A 14,747-nucleotide genomic window follows, 5' to 3' on the forward strand; every position below is an offset into this window, starting at 1 on the left:
CCTCCACGTGCAGATGAGCTTTGAACCAGGGTGGGGGAAAAGACTGATACTTGCTTTAGTCTAAGTTCCTCCCACTCCAGTGAGGCAGACAAAACAGAAAAATAAGGATGTTTATTTAAGGACATTTCTAGCCCACAGCTAGGGCTCATACTTAGCTCTATGAGCCACTGTCCGGCCTCGTCCCCATTCAATGTGAATGACATTAGGGAGGCCGGGCCACAGGTAGATCCCATTGATCCCACAGTAGGGGGTCCCTCCCATAGTCAGGTATAGATAGATATACTGCTGAGGATGAAGAGGGAAGTCACTGGATTAATAAGTTCCTCTACACCCTGCCTGGACCCTTTCATTCCTGCCCACCTTCTAAGACCATGGGTCAAAGGTGCCTAGTACCACGATGTGGGGTATCAAGGGAAGCCCCTTTATAAGACCCCAGAGCTGTGGGAAAGGACTGCCCTTCCCTTCTCAGCCATCCCAGGCCTGGGGGCCACTGAGGTAGAAGGGGCAGGGGCTGGGCCACTCTATCCCCCTTTTGGGCCCTGCTCTGGGCTTGCCCTTTAGGGAAGCAGGGGGCTTTTGCTGGTACAGGAGGCCCGGACATCAGCCCAGACTGGAATGCTGCAGTTCTTCCCGAAGCCATGAGGGCACTGGCTGTCCAAGCCGGCTTAGCAGCTTCGACAGATCCAAATTGTGGTTCCGGAAAAAATCCGTAAGAAAAAGGCGGGACTAATAGGAGAAAAATGGAGGCAGAAATGGTAAGGAGTGGGACAAGGATGAGATCTTAGAGGTAGAGAGGGATACCTTGTCCCAGGCTTTACTCACCTCAGTGTCCATATCTGGATACCTTCGGCCTTTGCTCTTCCCGAGACAGCGAGTCTTACCACCTTCAAGACCCTGGCACCAGAATCCCTTATCTTCATCAAACCTGCTTGACGAGAAGAGGCCGCTGGTTGGTAGGGAGAAAGGAAATTCAAACCCCAGAAATGTACACTACCTCTCCCAGCTCACAGGGACACACATCTCTTCCAAACAGACATGGTCAACCTGCTTCCCCATTTCCCCCAGATTCCTCCTCCCCTGGGTCATACTCTCCCACCTGAGGGTCCGTGTGTAGTTCAGAAAGGGTGTGATACCCAGGAACTTCTGGATGCTCTCCATTGAGGCAGCTGGGTTGGTACGCAGCTCTTGCCCATCCACAATCAGCAACTAAAGGGACAGGGATGTGGTTTCTTCTGTATTCCTTAGAAGCCTCTAGACTGAAGGAAGAGGAAGGGAAGGGGGACCCCAACAGGGTCTATTGGGGGACTGTACCTGTCCAGAGGGATAGTAAGTCAGCCAGCGCTGCAGATGGGTGGAATAGTAGCCAGGGACAAGACAGCGGTTCTGCAGGGAGCGAAGTGCCAGAGGGGCCTGAGAGGAGGCGGATATCACCTGGTAGAAGGTATAATTCAGAGCAACTGGGTCTCCATGTGCTCGCTGGTGCTGAAGGACAAGGAATAGGAAGGGAAGGGATGGGTGATTTGAGAGAATTACTCTGCCCTACTCTTGGTCTGGTGGATAAACAGCATAAGAACCCCTCCCCAGAGCGACTGGCTTAGTTTCCCTACCCTCTTCCTTCTGTCGCTCTAGCAGTCACCACTTCCCTCACTTAAGCCCTAACGTATCCCTAGTTTCAGGCTCACCTGATACCAGGAATAGGCCCTGTCAGCAGGGTTGGTGAGCACAGTGATGATCTTGGCTCGTGGCAGGAGGGCAGCCCCCCGACGTGGTACAACCTCTGAGTCAAAGTAGGTGGCACTTTTTTCAAACAGAAAGTCAGTGCTGGCATTGGAAGGGACAGGGAAGAAGTCCATGTACCTAGGAAGTAGTACAGATGAGAGGCAGAGAATTTGCAAAGTGAAGGGGCCAAACATCTGTGCTAGTGGAAGTTGGAACGGGGTATTTTGAGGGAAGGGAGTGTTCCTCTGAGAAACATTCCAAGGGTCCCAGCCTCACCAATCAATGCCCTTGTGGTAATTAGGGCCGTTGAAGAACTGAATCTCCTCAAAGGTGCTGGGGCTAGGGAAGCTGCTAGTCACAGCTGGGTGCAGGCTCAGGAAGAAGTGAATAGCTGTGGTCCCTAAGCAGGAGAGAAAGTTCAGGCTTTTGTGGGAAAGAAACCAGATCAACAACATGGACTTTAGGGAGGTGAGAAAATAACCACTCTGGGTAGTAATATCCCCTTTGGACAAACTAGACTGAGAGAAGCCCAGAGAAGTGTTAGAATAGTTTTCAGCCTTGACTGGATCAGAATCACTTGTGGATTTTTCTAAATATTTTATTCATTCATCTCTCTCACACACACACAGGCAGAGACATAAGCAGAGGGAGAAGCAGGCTCCCCATGGAACTTGATCTCAGGACCCTGGGACCATGACCCAAGCAAAAGGCAGATACTCAACCATTGAGCCACCCAGGTACCCTCACTTGTGGATCTTTAAAAAAAACAAAACAAAACACAGAAGGTTCTGATGCACCACCAGAATTAAGAAACACTGTCTTAGGAGACTGGATTAAGGAGGGATGGGTATGTGAAGGGAATTCTTTGGCCAAAGAATCCTTTGGGTGTAAGGCAGGGAAAGAGAAGTTAGCTAGGGATGATTCACCTGTCTTCTGGGGGCCCACAATCAGGAACTTGGGGAGCCGATCACAGGTTTTCTCCTTGGACCAGATATCTTTGTGCCTCTTGTCATCACAAGGATTCTGAAGATGAAGCAAAGAATCAGATGTCTAATCTTTTCCTCAACCCTCCCCGCCCTCATCACATCTCTGGTCACCCTGAGCTCCACCCATACCTGCCAAAGGGGGCTTCGCTCTTGAGGGAATAGTTCAAAGTACTTTCGTGCGAGAGGGACAGGAGGAAGGGTCTGTAGGCGCAGCCGTGTCCAGCACTGGAGGAAGCGCACCAGGCTCTCAAAGGTATACAGGCCCAGCCGATCATTTCCATAATTGGACAGATGGGTCATAAAAATGCTGATCTGTAAGGGGGTGCCTGCATGTCAGAACTGGAGAGCCTACCCCACCTCAGAATCAGGCTTGGTAAGCAAAGGTCCCAGCCTCCATACACTTCGGCCCTCCAGTCTTCTAGCCCTTCCTCTCAGCACCTTACCGGATTAAGCAGCACTGTCAGAAAGAGCTCTCCACCTCGGATGCTCCTGTCTAGTTCACGAGAACCTCCGGGATATTCGTTATAGAAGATTGTGTGAGTGAAGAGGCCACACGTCTGCCGTGGCAGTACCTAGAAGAAGGGGGTTGGGGGGGGCGGGGAAGAGATGAGATTTGAAAGGTGGAATGAAAAGCAGATAAGGAACAAAAGTCCTAAGCATTAACGATTCCTTGGGTTTGTAGAGGTCTGAGTTATACCACTAAAACTCCTAGTATGTGCACTATGATGTTTTACCCCTCTACCCCCTATTATGTAAACTTGGACTAGAAGTTGATAGGAAGGAAGTCAATGCAGGGTGGTGGTTGTCTAAACATAGGAGTTTGATTCAAGTTTGTGTTGGGGGTCCCTCACCATAATGCCATTGTGAATGAAGCCACGGCGGTAGCGGGCAGGGCGGAGATGGGGGTACTCCTCAGTGCTGGTCACCTGGATGCCCCACACAGATTTCCAGGCCTCATAGAGCTGCGTGTGGATGGGGTATACACCCGAGTGGTGGGGGGCCACAGCATACCCCAGATCCGTGGGAATCCCATGCTCCTGGGAATGGCATAGACTCTCACCAGGACCTGGTGAGGTTTAGGGAGTAGAGGGTAAAGAGGGTGGGGATGCCTCCACAGAAAGAAAAATGGACAGGGTAGGGAAAGGGTACCCATTAGGGGAAGGTTGAAAAGGAAGCATTATCTTTGGGCAAAAGTATGGGGACGAGATCCAAGTGTCTCACCAGAGCAAACTGTTTGTTGAGCCTCATCTGGTCAGCCAGCACGGAGCGATTGTGGAACAGGTGTGGCTGCATGTGGCTCCACATGTGGGGGAACCACCAGAACTCTCTGCGGTGCTTCAGCAGCATGTCGTCCCCTGCATCCTCCTCCTCTGTCCCTATGATCACACACTGACCACTGACCACAGCCAGTTGGGCCCTGTGCCCTCCTCTGTTCCGTAACAATACTGACCACCTTCCATTCTTTGGACAAGATTGTTGACCTCTGCCTACCTAAGCCTATCTGTCCCCCCGCTAACTTGTCTTCCAGCCAACCATGCTAACCTAAATTCACATCCGCCGCCCGCTCCACACAACATTTTGATCCCAAACCCTGCCCCTTTTCTCCAACTTGTCTACCCAGGAAGATGAACAGTGAAGGGACAGATCACACTAAGACTGATATGCTGAGAGGGCAGAAGAATACTCACCAGTATGATAAAACTTGCCCGAGAAGCCCAGGTTGAAGGTGAAGTTGGGGACTAAGGTCCTGAGTTTGTTCTGGGTGGTCAACAGAGCCTAGAAAAGGTGGCAGGAACACGAGAAATCATGAGAGCACACTAAACAGAAGAAAAATGAGAAGCAGCGTACTTCTTGACTGAAAAGGGCAGAGATTATACCGATGACAAGCTCAGAGTCAGGGTAGTCTGATAGGATAGAGCTTGACACAGCTTCTAAGGAAAGCAATTGGAGGAAAAAGACTGACCTCAACATCAGCCACCTTCATGCGGGTACCTTCCTTGCCCACAAAGATGTCATCGATGTCTACTAAGATGTAGCGGTCAAGGTCTAGGCAGAGGCGCTTGCCAGTGAGGTACGCAACAGCATCAACAAAAACAAGCTTGTGGAGCCAGAAGGAAAGGCCATGGCCAAAGAGCACCCGTTGGATGCCATCATGAAGCCCCAGGTCCTGTATGACAGTGGGAAGCCGGGTCCGGCGAGGCACTGGTACTGGCACAGGGGGCTCAGCTGGCCGAAGGCTGGCAAGAAGCACTGGTTCATATGTGCTATGATTGGATTGGAAGATGGTCCAGTCATCACCAGGCAGTGGCCCAGGTTCTAGGCGGCTGGGGCGTGTGAGATGCAGTAGGGGGGCAGAAGGATTCACTTGGTAGTCCCGGAGCCCCAAATTTGAGTGTAGAAAAAGGGGAAAGCCCTTGAGCTGGGCACTTAGTAGGCTATGTTCATGGGCTCGGAAAAAGCCAATGATGCCCACACCATACTCCACACAGTACCGGTCTAGCAGTTCCCGACTCCACGCATCCAAGTTGACATACTTGAGCAGGTTTTCATAAATGACCAAGACATAGCGGCCACGGGTATGATCAGTCAGTGTGGGCATGTCCCCTCGGCCAGGTGCTAGCTCGGTGCTATAGCGAAAACGACTAGACTCCAAGATGGCCACAATCTCCTGTCCCAGCTGGGAGTATGCACTCTCCACAAATACAAGGACCACAGGTTCAGTTCGAGCTGTCTCTGGTGGCCTGGGGGGCCGTGGCGGGACTGGAGGACGCACAGGGCCAGGGCCAGCTGCTCCACCACTGCTGCAGTCTCCCAAGGGCAGGGGCAAGGGTTCCTTGGCCTTGGGGCTGGTGGACACATAGTAAGCCAGGAAGCCCATGGAGCCCAGACTGAAAGCAATCAGCAGCAGTATGAGGCGGTGCAGTTCCAGCTGCCGAGCTGGGCGTACCACCTTCCACAGCTTGAGCATGGCGGGGGAAGGGGAGGCGGGGAAGGGGAGGCAGGGATGGGGACTACCTCAGGGGATGGGAGGTAGGAGTTCTATAGGCTGGGGCTCTCTCAGGAGGGTAGAAAGATAGGAAAATAAGGGAAAAGGATTTCCTCAGGGTCAGCCCCCTGAAAAGCTGGAGTCAAGTACCCTTACTTTAGGGTAGGGGAGTCAGAAGGGGCAATAAGGGGCAACTGGACAGAGTCCATTGGTCTCAGGTCACCATGGCCCCCTGCTCCATGGCTTCAGGATGCAAATCTAGCGAGGTTCCACTCTCCGTCCTGCTGAGCTCCTCACATCAAAGGTTAACAAAGTTCATCATCTCTGCTCTCACTATTTATAAGACAGAAAAATCAATGGGTTACTTCTCCACCTGAAAGTGTATCTTTAATCCATTCCCCTCTTCACGCATCTCTCTTACCTCCTGCTCACAGGATGATTTCTTTTCCAAAAAAAGCTCCTGCAGAAGAACAACACAATCCAAGTCTCATACTTTCATTTCATAGCTTGTTCCCTTTCTGAAAACACTGTCTAAATTCCCCTTCCTGAGCTAATTTCTGAGCTAGAGCAGTATATTCAAGGGTTGGAAGGGAATAAATCTCATCAACAAGAGATCAAACAGTCCAGGAGGCTGAAAATGAACCTGCTCTGAAAAAAGTTCCCAGCCCAAGACTGAGCAGTTGGTCAGCCAGCAGGAGCTCTGGTCGGCCTGGGAGGGAGGGACGGAAAGCCCCACAAGTCCCGTGCTCCAACGAAATATCAGATAAGAGGAAACTCATGAGTCTGTTAATCTTCCTCATCAATCAAACCCAACATCACAAGCTAAAAGCACTAACGAACTTGCAGTCAGGAGGACGCTAGAGTGGGGGGAGTTGAAGAGGCAAGAGAAATGCTGCTAGGTAATCAGTCAATTCACTTCCAAATCCAGAACCTGGGAACTCTCTTTTCCATTGCTTGTGAAAAATTACTCAGCCCCTGCCCTTCACCTCACCTGCACCAGTGTCAGAGAGGTGACAAAAATGTAGCCCCAGGGCAGGCCACATCACTGGGGCCTGAGATAACCCGGAGAGCTGACTCCAGAGTCTCTCTATCACTTTAGCTTTCCTTCCTAACTTAGCCTAGGTGATACTATATCCTCATCACTGAACAGCTCAGGAAGGTCCTGAGCTAAACTGTGGAGACATGAGGGATTGAAGCCTGTTTCAAAAACAGCAAACTGAGTGGGGCTGGATGAGAGCAACAGGAGCTTAAGTCATATCCAACCAATAAGAGAGAGGTAAGGACAGTGTGATCAGAAAACAGTTTCAGGGAGGCCTAATTTTGGAGACTGTTTTCTTAAATAGATAGACTGCTTCTAAAAGCTTTAATGCTCCTCTCTCCAGCTCGGCCATTCCTAGTAAGGCCAATGACTGACAATCCCACTCTACTACCCCCCTCCCAGACACACACAACTCAGGGGTGATTAGGCAGAGACAGGGTTCCTTGGAATTGGGAGATAATTTAAGAACAGCTGGGCTTTGGTCTGGGTCAAATTAATGGACGTGAGAAAAAAAAAAAAAGCTCGGGGAGGATCAAAATGGTGATGGGAAGGGGTAAATCCTAAGAGTTAAAGGAAACTGGAGGGAAACTGGGGGGTGGGGGGAGTGGACACTCAGGGTGTCTCACCCATTAATGGTAAGAAAAACAGCAAATAGTTACTGAGAGCTTACTCTTCGTCAGACATTCTTCTAAGAGCTTTCCAAATATTTAACGCTCACACCAGCCCTGGGAGGTAGGTAAGGAGTAGATACTATTATTATCCCCGTTTACACAGGAGTAATCTGAGGTCCAGAGAAGCTTAGTAACTTGCCCAGGATCACACAGCCCAGTGAGTGGAGGGCTTCAGAGTCAGGCCCGTCAAGCTCCACAGCCTGTGTTGGTAAACCGCTGCATGTCGGCTTCACACCTAGAAGCAGCAGCGATACTCAGGGAAGGGGCGCCCCGGGAGCTACTGGGGTAGAGCGCGGGGTGGGATGGCAAACCCCGAAGCAGGGACACGGGGCAGGGGTGCTGCGCGTGTGGGCAGCGCCGGGAGGTCTTGGGGGCAGAAACCGAGGGGGTCACCGGGCCTGCTGGGCGACAGCACCCGGGCTTAGGGACCGGGAAGGCGGGGCTGGGGGCCCCGCGCGGGGAGACGAGCGCTGCGGCCGCTGGCGGAGGAGGGGGCGCCGAGCAGCGACGACGGGATGCGGGGCTGGCGCACCGGGGGGGCACGGACCGGGGGTCCCTGCGGAGGAGGTACATGCGGTCACAGGTGGACGCCAAGGGAGCGCCAGCCGGGAGCCGGGCAAGGGACGCGCTGAGGAGAGCCGGGGGTGACATCGACGCAGGCGTCGGGCTGGGAGAGCCCAGAGGGAAGGCGGAGCCCCGCACCGAGGGCACTGAGGCAACCGGGAGGGCGGCGGGTGGAAGGGCCGCGGGAGAGGGCAGCGCGGGGCCGCGCCGAGGGCCGCCCGGGACAAGCCCGCGGGTGGTGATGGTGGCAACACTGAGGGGAAGTGTGAGGGGAGGAACTGCGGGCGACCGCGGGGGGGCCACAGTCTGAGTGGGGGTGGTTACCCTCAAGGGCGGCTCACCCGGCGGACTAGGCGGCGTCCCCGCTGGCCCCGGGCTCCGCCGCGTCCCGGGGCTGCCCGGCTTCCCAGCTCTCGGGGCCTCTGGCCGCGTCGCCGCGGCTCCGCCATCTCCGAGCGAACGCTCTGCCGCAGCCGGGCCCAACCACCGCGGCCACCCGGGGGGGGGGGGGGGAGGCGGCGCGCTGCCGCTCGCGGCGCCCGCTCGGGTCCCGGCGGAGTCCGCGCCTCGCAGCCGCGCTGCCGAACTGCCGGGCAGCCGAGCCGCCCTCCGCAGCGCCCTGGGCAGCGTCGGCCTCCCAGACTGCGGGCCGCGCGCCCCGCCCGGAGAGGCGCTCCCCCACCTCCCCGCCCGGTGGCACAGTCCGGCGAGCGTCGGGCGCCGGGGCTCCCGGGGCGGGGGCGGGGCCAGGCTACGGGCTCGTCCACTCCGCCCGGCGCAGGGGGAGCCGAGCGGGCCCGCGGAGGGCGAGGGGGCGGGGCGGGCCCTGACGCGGGCGGGGCCGGGGGCGGGGCGAGACCCCGGCCCACCGCCGCGGACCCGCAGCGTCGCTCCCCAGCCTGACTCGCCTTGGCCGCTGCAGCCCGCCGGGCGGGCTGCTTGGAGGCTGAGGAGTTTGTGAGGAAGTTTTATTCTAAAACGGGCCCCAAGGGAGTGGGAGAAGCTACATGTCTCCGTCTGAGGCCCTGTAACCCAGGCTGCTAAATCTTAAGCCCTTGGCCATCAGCCTCCAACAGCAGTAACACAATGGACTGTTTAAAGGTTATTTTATTAAATATCTTCAGTTCAAGGTTTCATTGTAACAAAGCTATGAAGGGTCTACCAACATTCAGAACAAACACTAACTATTTTTAAATTATTTCTATGTCATCATGCAAAAATTCTGCATCAAATGCCTTCCATTTCCTGTTTTAAAAGGTGATTTTTTTTTTTTTTTAATAGTCTATTGTCTATAGATGCTGACATTAGCCCCAGAAGAGGAGTAAGAATGCTAAGAAGTGGGGCTGGAGCAGCCATATGAAGCTATGGGTCTTAATGAACTCTAAGACCATTTTTCTTCAAGCCAGCAAAACCAAACCCTGTGGTGAAGGCGTCTGCGTGCTGGTACTGCAGGCTGCAGGGCAAGAAAGGGCGAGGGCCCAGGGGCTGAGGCATGCATGAGGTGCTCAGAGGAGCCTGGCTAAACCCAAGCACCAGCACCTGTGAGTCTGCTCTTCTCAGCTGGCTCCAAGGTAAACCTGTAGCTTTGCCTCTTCTCCCAGCTCCTGTGCCCCCTGAAGGTAGTCCAGGAAGCTAGGGCTTACCCACCTTTCCCCCAATAGTGCAGATATTTGTGCAGATAAGTCTGCACAGTTGTTCTGGAGAAACCAAGGCCATGACCAATTGCTCCTCCATTATCTTCTCTGCTGTCTGCTTAGAGTATATATAGATCTTTCCCTCCAGGAATGGAACTCCTTGAGCACAGAGAGGGACAATGAATGTAGGAGCCTTGGCTCTGGACACCTCTTTTGGGTACATGCAGGTGAGGGGGGGTGATGCCCATGCAGATTGTCCAGCAGTAAGTCATATACTTCAGGTGGTCAGTAGAGGCCTCTTTAAAGAGAACACCTCTTCTTGCCAGAGCAGTCGGGTCAATCTCAAAGACAGGAAAAGAGATGGACGTGCAGCAAGGGAAGAGTAAGAAGGGAGGCAGTCCTGAGGGCAGCCTGAATGCATAGAAACAACCATCAACTCAATCCCGCTGCCTCACTCCTCCCATCCCACAGGGGCACTTGGCAGAGGGCCCAGGCCCAGATGAGGGTCAGCACGGGGACCACCACCATGAAAAGGCAAGACAAGGATGGTCCAAATTAGCACAGAAACAGAACTGCCAAAAGCAGCAAGGGGAGCCCTGACCAGGGCGTGGCTCTCTCCTTGCTAAGTTATAAGAAAACAAACACAAAGCAAAGCAGCAACCCCTCCCTCTTCCCAGCTGCAGGTATTAGGGCTCAGTATCAGGGCCCACGTGCATTGTGCATCCTATAGAAATGGATGAGTGAGTACATGTCAGACTAACACGAGGTTTCTCATCAGCTTTGTAGCGGACACACTTCTGCAGCACCAATTCTCTTCCCTTCTACACTAAATGGAACAGTATAGCAACGTCCAGGCCCTCAGTCCCTCAGTTCCGAGGCCACTGCTTCTCAGCTGCCTCCACAGCAGGCTGGGAGCTCTGCATTCTCTCCCAAGTAGGTCTGACGGCCACGATGTTCTCATCAGCCTCATTCTAGGCGCTATGCAAGTTCAGAAGAAGTCCATTCCTAGACCTGGGGCAGGCAGGCCACCTCAGGGGCTGCAATCACATCACAGCCCCCAGAGCTCTGTCAGAGTTCTCACCTGGCCCCCCGAGTCCATGGAGGCCAGAGGCCGAGCTCACCTCTTCAAGGCTGGTGGGTGAGCCGGCTGCTCATGCCAGGACGGGTGTCACACAAACTCCTGCCTTCTTGCCAGCCCAAGGGCTATCGGTGGTTTTAAAACGCATCATGGTATGGATTCCATTTTTTTTTAAACAATCTTTTTTTCTTTTTTTTTCTTAAATGTAAAAAACACCTCGGTACAGCAGAGACAGACACGAAGGGCGGGCGGGAGGGCTGCATGCAGGGGCGTGCATTGGCTGCTGCCGCTTTGTAATTTAATTGTTTTAAACCTCAAACGAACAGGACTGCCGCTGTCACTCAGGCCCTCCAGAGCCACTGGCTGCGAAGGTTTGACCTCCGGCTGGGATCTCCTAATGCCCCTGTCAAAGAGGACAGATGTGGTAACAGAACAAAGGACAATAAGCACACAGATGAGTTCCAAGGACTTAAACACACTATACACATGGCCAAGTCTGCCTGAGAAGGTGGAGGATGGGGGAGAAGCTAGCATTTAAATATAACATCACTTCACATTTGCTGAGAGCAAATGCTTCACTTAGGAGTATCTTATTTAATCCTCACAACTCACAGAAATAGGAACCACTTTCTCTCTCTTTTTGACAGCTAAGGAAACTGAGGCTTGGGGTAGGGAAATAACCTGTTCAAAGTCACCCAACTTAACTTGGAGTCCTGGGGCCAGACACAAGTCTGTCTGCCCGCCTTTGCCACGCCTCTGAGATGGTCGAGATCTCCTCCCCCAGTGTGACTTTCCCACCTCTGATCCCACCTGTCCCCTACCTCACACCCCCCCTACCAGGTGCACCTGTGGCTGAGCTCACTGCAGCGGTGCAGCAGGGGCTCCTGAGCAGTGATAGTGGACATTGAGCCACTTGCCATCCCGGCGGTGCCAGACCCGGGTCTCCTCCGATTGGCTGGTGCGAGGCCGACCCTGCCCATCGATGTACTGGGTGAGGCGGATGTAGGCGATGCAAGCTGCGTCCTCCCCAATCACGTGGACGTGCGGGTTCAGGATGGTGGTGTGGATGGGCTTGCTGTTCTTGGACAGAACTGCAGGGGGCAAGGCAAAATGTAGGAGGTAGGAGGGCGTCAGGCCCAGGCACGGATTTTCCTCCCAGCCTGCACTTCCAGGTCTGCCCCTCGTTCCAGCAACCATTCTGGCAGTCTCTAAGTCCCGCAGACACCAGAGGTCAGGAAATCCCAGGACAATAAGTCTCAGTTATCCAAAAGGAAGAAAGAGGTGGAGAACGAGGATAATAGCAACTGCTACTTTAATCAGACATTGTGCTGGGGTTTTACATACATAAGCTCTATTTCTTGGTCAATATTTTTATTATAAGATAATGAAACAGGCTCAAGGAGGTTAAGTAATTTGCTCAAATCACACAACATTTGAACTCAGACCATCTGACTCTTTAACAAAGCCTAAGATCTTTCCACTCTTCCAGGCTGATGTTTAGATTTCCTAAGGGTTGGCTTGTCCCTAATTGGCTGCAGAGCAAAATCAAGAGCTTAAGATTTCAAAATGGATTTGTGATTTAGAAAAAAAAAATGTCCAAAGTTAAAATTGAATCACCAAAGCACCAAGCTCAGGATATTCCTGGGGTTCCCAGGTTCTTCTGGGGGAAAGCCAAAAGACGTTGTTTTGCCATTATCAGCCAGCACTGCAGATGGAGTTGCTTTTAATGAGATTCACATTTTAATTCATTTCATATGTTGGATAGGGGCTACCTGAGACCCTCCTAGGGCTTCTATGAACTCTGAAACTGCTTCTGGCTAATAGAATTAGTTAGGTAGCCAAGGGTTTACATTTGAAGCTGAGACATGGAGAAGATGGTAGTTAGTAGAGAAAACAGTGACAAAATAAAACTCAGGGCAGGATGGGGAAGGCCCAGGATAAAGTAGGAAAGAAAAGAAAAAAAAAAAAAAATAGGGAAGAGGAGGGTGCTAGAGTGGAGAGAAGGATAGGAGGTGGTGAGTCATCATCTTATCCCTGGGACTTCCACGAACAGTGCAGAGTGCACAGCCCCTCAGCCAGGACTGTCTCCCTCCGTGTTCAGGAGGACCCAAGCCACAACTTCTGATCTCATAAATCACCTCCAGTGCCCTACTACTTGCTTGTACATTCTTATCCTGGTTTTAATTTCCTCTACTGTGAAACCTGTAGATAGAGAGCTTCATTATTACTTGCTGACATCATCTCAACCTTATCTCAGTGGTTTCCAGTCCTCGTGGAAAGAGGCGAGGCTTAGAGAAATAGTGACCCTGACTGTGGCAACCAGCACTGCCACCGAGCTGCTGCAGAATGAAGGGACACGTGGGGTTCTGGAGCAGGTCCTTCAAAGGTGTCAGTTTAAGACCATCCTCAGGGTACAAGGAGGCAAACACACAGACCAGGGTGCAGCCAAGCATGTCAAATAAGGGAAAAGCGGGCATCTGGGAAGAGGAGGTGAGCAGGGACAGAGGCAAAGGGGGTAAAGGGGCAGGCAGGAGTATATCAGCAGCACGAACCCACTCACGATTCTCAAAGTAAAACTTATGGAAATCCATCCCCTCCACGAGGTTACCAAGGGCCTCAGGCTCAAAGGAAGTGAGGCCTGGATCGCAAATCTTCCTGCAGAAAGAAAAGCAGCCTGTCAGTCTCCTATGAAGACTGTCTTTCTTGTCCGTGGTGTCTGTCCTCAGCAGGTCAGCTATGGGCTAGGCCCAACAAGATGGCAAAGATCTTAGGGCCCGCCACCGGGACCCCATGGCAGGGTGGGATACTATCACAGGGTATCTACCCGGGAGAGAGGCCAGCCTAAGGGCCTGGGGTTTAATTCTGACATTGTGCCCAAGGCCCAGCTCTCCCTTTTCGCAGGGTACAAGCTGATGTTGGGGAGGAGGGAGGGCCTCGAGAGACAACGTGGGCTCAAGGAAATGGGTCTCTACTCACGTGTAGGCTTCAAAGTCCCCATTGTTGATGGCCTCAATCAGTTGTTCTGTGATCTTAATGATCTCCTGTTTTCGCACTGTGGAGGGAAAAAAAAAATCCAGCAATTTACTTCCTAAGTGACAGAGAGCCCTCCCCAATCCTTCAGAGAATCCCTGTGATCTCTATCTTTAACATCGAGGCCCTCTTCAGGGAGAGCGAGCCCACTTTCTCTTCATTCCTTCTCTGTTGTCTATGGAGCTAATGGCCCCCTCCTCCTGAAGCCCACCCTTTCGTTATGGTTCTCTGGCCTTTATCTCCCTCTCCATTAACAAGTAGGATGCAGAAAACGCTCTTGTCTTTTACAATTGAGGAGGCTAGCCATCATTAATACTCTGCCTAGAGTCCGTGATCCCATCCCCAGCACATTTAGCCTCTAGAAGAAGCATCTCCTGATATGGCTGTCTCCATTGCCTGCTTACTTCTCTCACCTGAAGGGGCTCAGTCAGGTCTCAGTTTCCACCACACCACACCACCCCCAACCCTCACTCAGTGGTCCAGAACCTAGCCCTGGGCAACAGCCAGCCTGAGAGCAGAACCTAGCCAGGGATGAGGGCTCTAAAAGGATGAACAGAGCCCTGGGATGGATGCTTAATTCTCTTCACCTTGCTCATCTCCTCCACAGGGCTTTTCTGGGATAAAGGATCTTGGTACTATAAACACTCTTTCAATGGAGCTTCTCACCAGAGATGGCTCCGTTTACCCTGGATGAGCCTCGGAAAAGCTCTAAATCTCATACCAGCTCTCATGCCAGGATGTGTCCCTCAAGAAAACCAAGACAAGGCTCAGAATGACAGGCAGGCAGAACTGGAGCCCTCAGAGTCCCCCACCCCCATGCTATCCAAAGCCGAGGAACTGCTGGTGGTACCCTGCACTCATCGGCAGTTCACTGACAGGGAACAGCACTGTTAGCCGGAGCACCACTAGGGTAAAGGAGGGCTCAGACTGAGCTCAGGCTAACCCTGACCAGAGACCCGGGCTGGCCCAAGCTACAAGCCTTTCCTCACAGGAGCAAGAGGCTGCAAGACAAATGCGAGCATTAGAACAGCACAGCCGAG

The 14,747-nt window shown here is 52.9% G+C and overlaps 2 protein-coding genes across 32 annotated transcripts in view; both read right to left on the reverse strand.

Annotated features, from left to right (window-relative positions):
• Positions 1–96: 96 nt before the first annotated feature.
• Positions 97–8,443, reverse strand: NDST2 (N-deacetylase and N-sulfotransferase 2). 6 transcript variants are annotated; one of them, XM_038534379.1, is made up of 16 exons: positions 8,307–8,443; positions 7,401–7,636; positions 6,113–6,151; positions 4,669–6,024; positions 4,394–4,481; positions 3,927–4,081; positions 3,557–3,742; positions 3,149–3,277; positions 2,835–3,017; positions 2,646–2,742; positions 1,996–2,119; positions 1,683–1,857; positions 1,312–1,431; positions 1,097–1,206; positions 823–925; positions 97–726 (listed from the first exon to the last, which is right to left on the reverse strand). In XM_038534379.1, the coding sequence occupies exons 4-16, from the start codon at positions 5,671–5,673 to the stop codon at positions 601–603; spliced, it is 2,601 nt and encodes an 866-aa protein (XP_038390307.1). In that variant the 5' UTR covers positions 5,674–6,024; positions 6,113–6,151; positions 7,401–7,636; positions 8,307–8,443; the 3' UTR covers positions 97–600. The 6 variants fall into 6 exon arrangements, with proteins under 6 accessions (XP_038390307.1, XP_038390308.1, XP_038390303.1 ...); XM_038534380.1 differs by having other exon boundaries at positions 1,134–1,206; positions 1,312–1,482; XM_038534375.1 differs by having other exon boundaries at positions 1,312–1,482.
• Positions 8,444–9,054: 611 nt separating this feature from the next.
• The window catches only part of CAMK2G (calcium/calmodulin dependent protein kinase II gamma), a 55,360-nt gene continuing 49,667 nt past the window's right edge, over positions 9,055–14,747 (reverse strand). For 23 of the 26 annotated variants that reach the window (XM_038534385.1, XM_038534392.1, XM_038534400.1 and 20 more), the window contains 4 exons: positions 13,654–13,729; positions 13,238–13,332; positions 11,524–11,768; positions 9,055–11,080 (listed from right to left, as the gene is read on the reverse strand). In XM_038534385.1, coding sequence (XP_038390313.1) covers positions 11,536–11,768; positions 13,238–13,332; positions 13,654–13,729 — 404 coding nt within the window. In that variant the 3' untranslated portion in view covers positions 9,055–11,080; positions 11,524–11,535. Of the gene's footprint in view, positions 11,081–11,523; positions 11,769–13,229; positions 13,333–13,653; positions 13,730–14,747 lie in introns of those variants that run through there. The other 3 variants (XR_005357965.1, XM_038534407.1, XM_038534408.1) reach the window with 3 other exon arrangements.

Source organism: Canis lupus, chromosome 4 (assembly GCF_011100685.1).
Source record: "Canis lupus familiaris isolate Mischka breed German Shepherd chromosome 4, alternate assembly UU_Cfam_GSD_1.0, whole genome shotgun sequence".
NCBI lineage: Eukaryota > Metazoa > Chordata > Mammalia > Carnivora > Canidae > Canis > Canis lupus.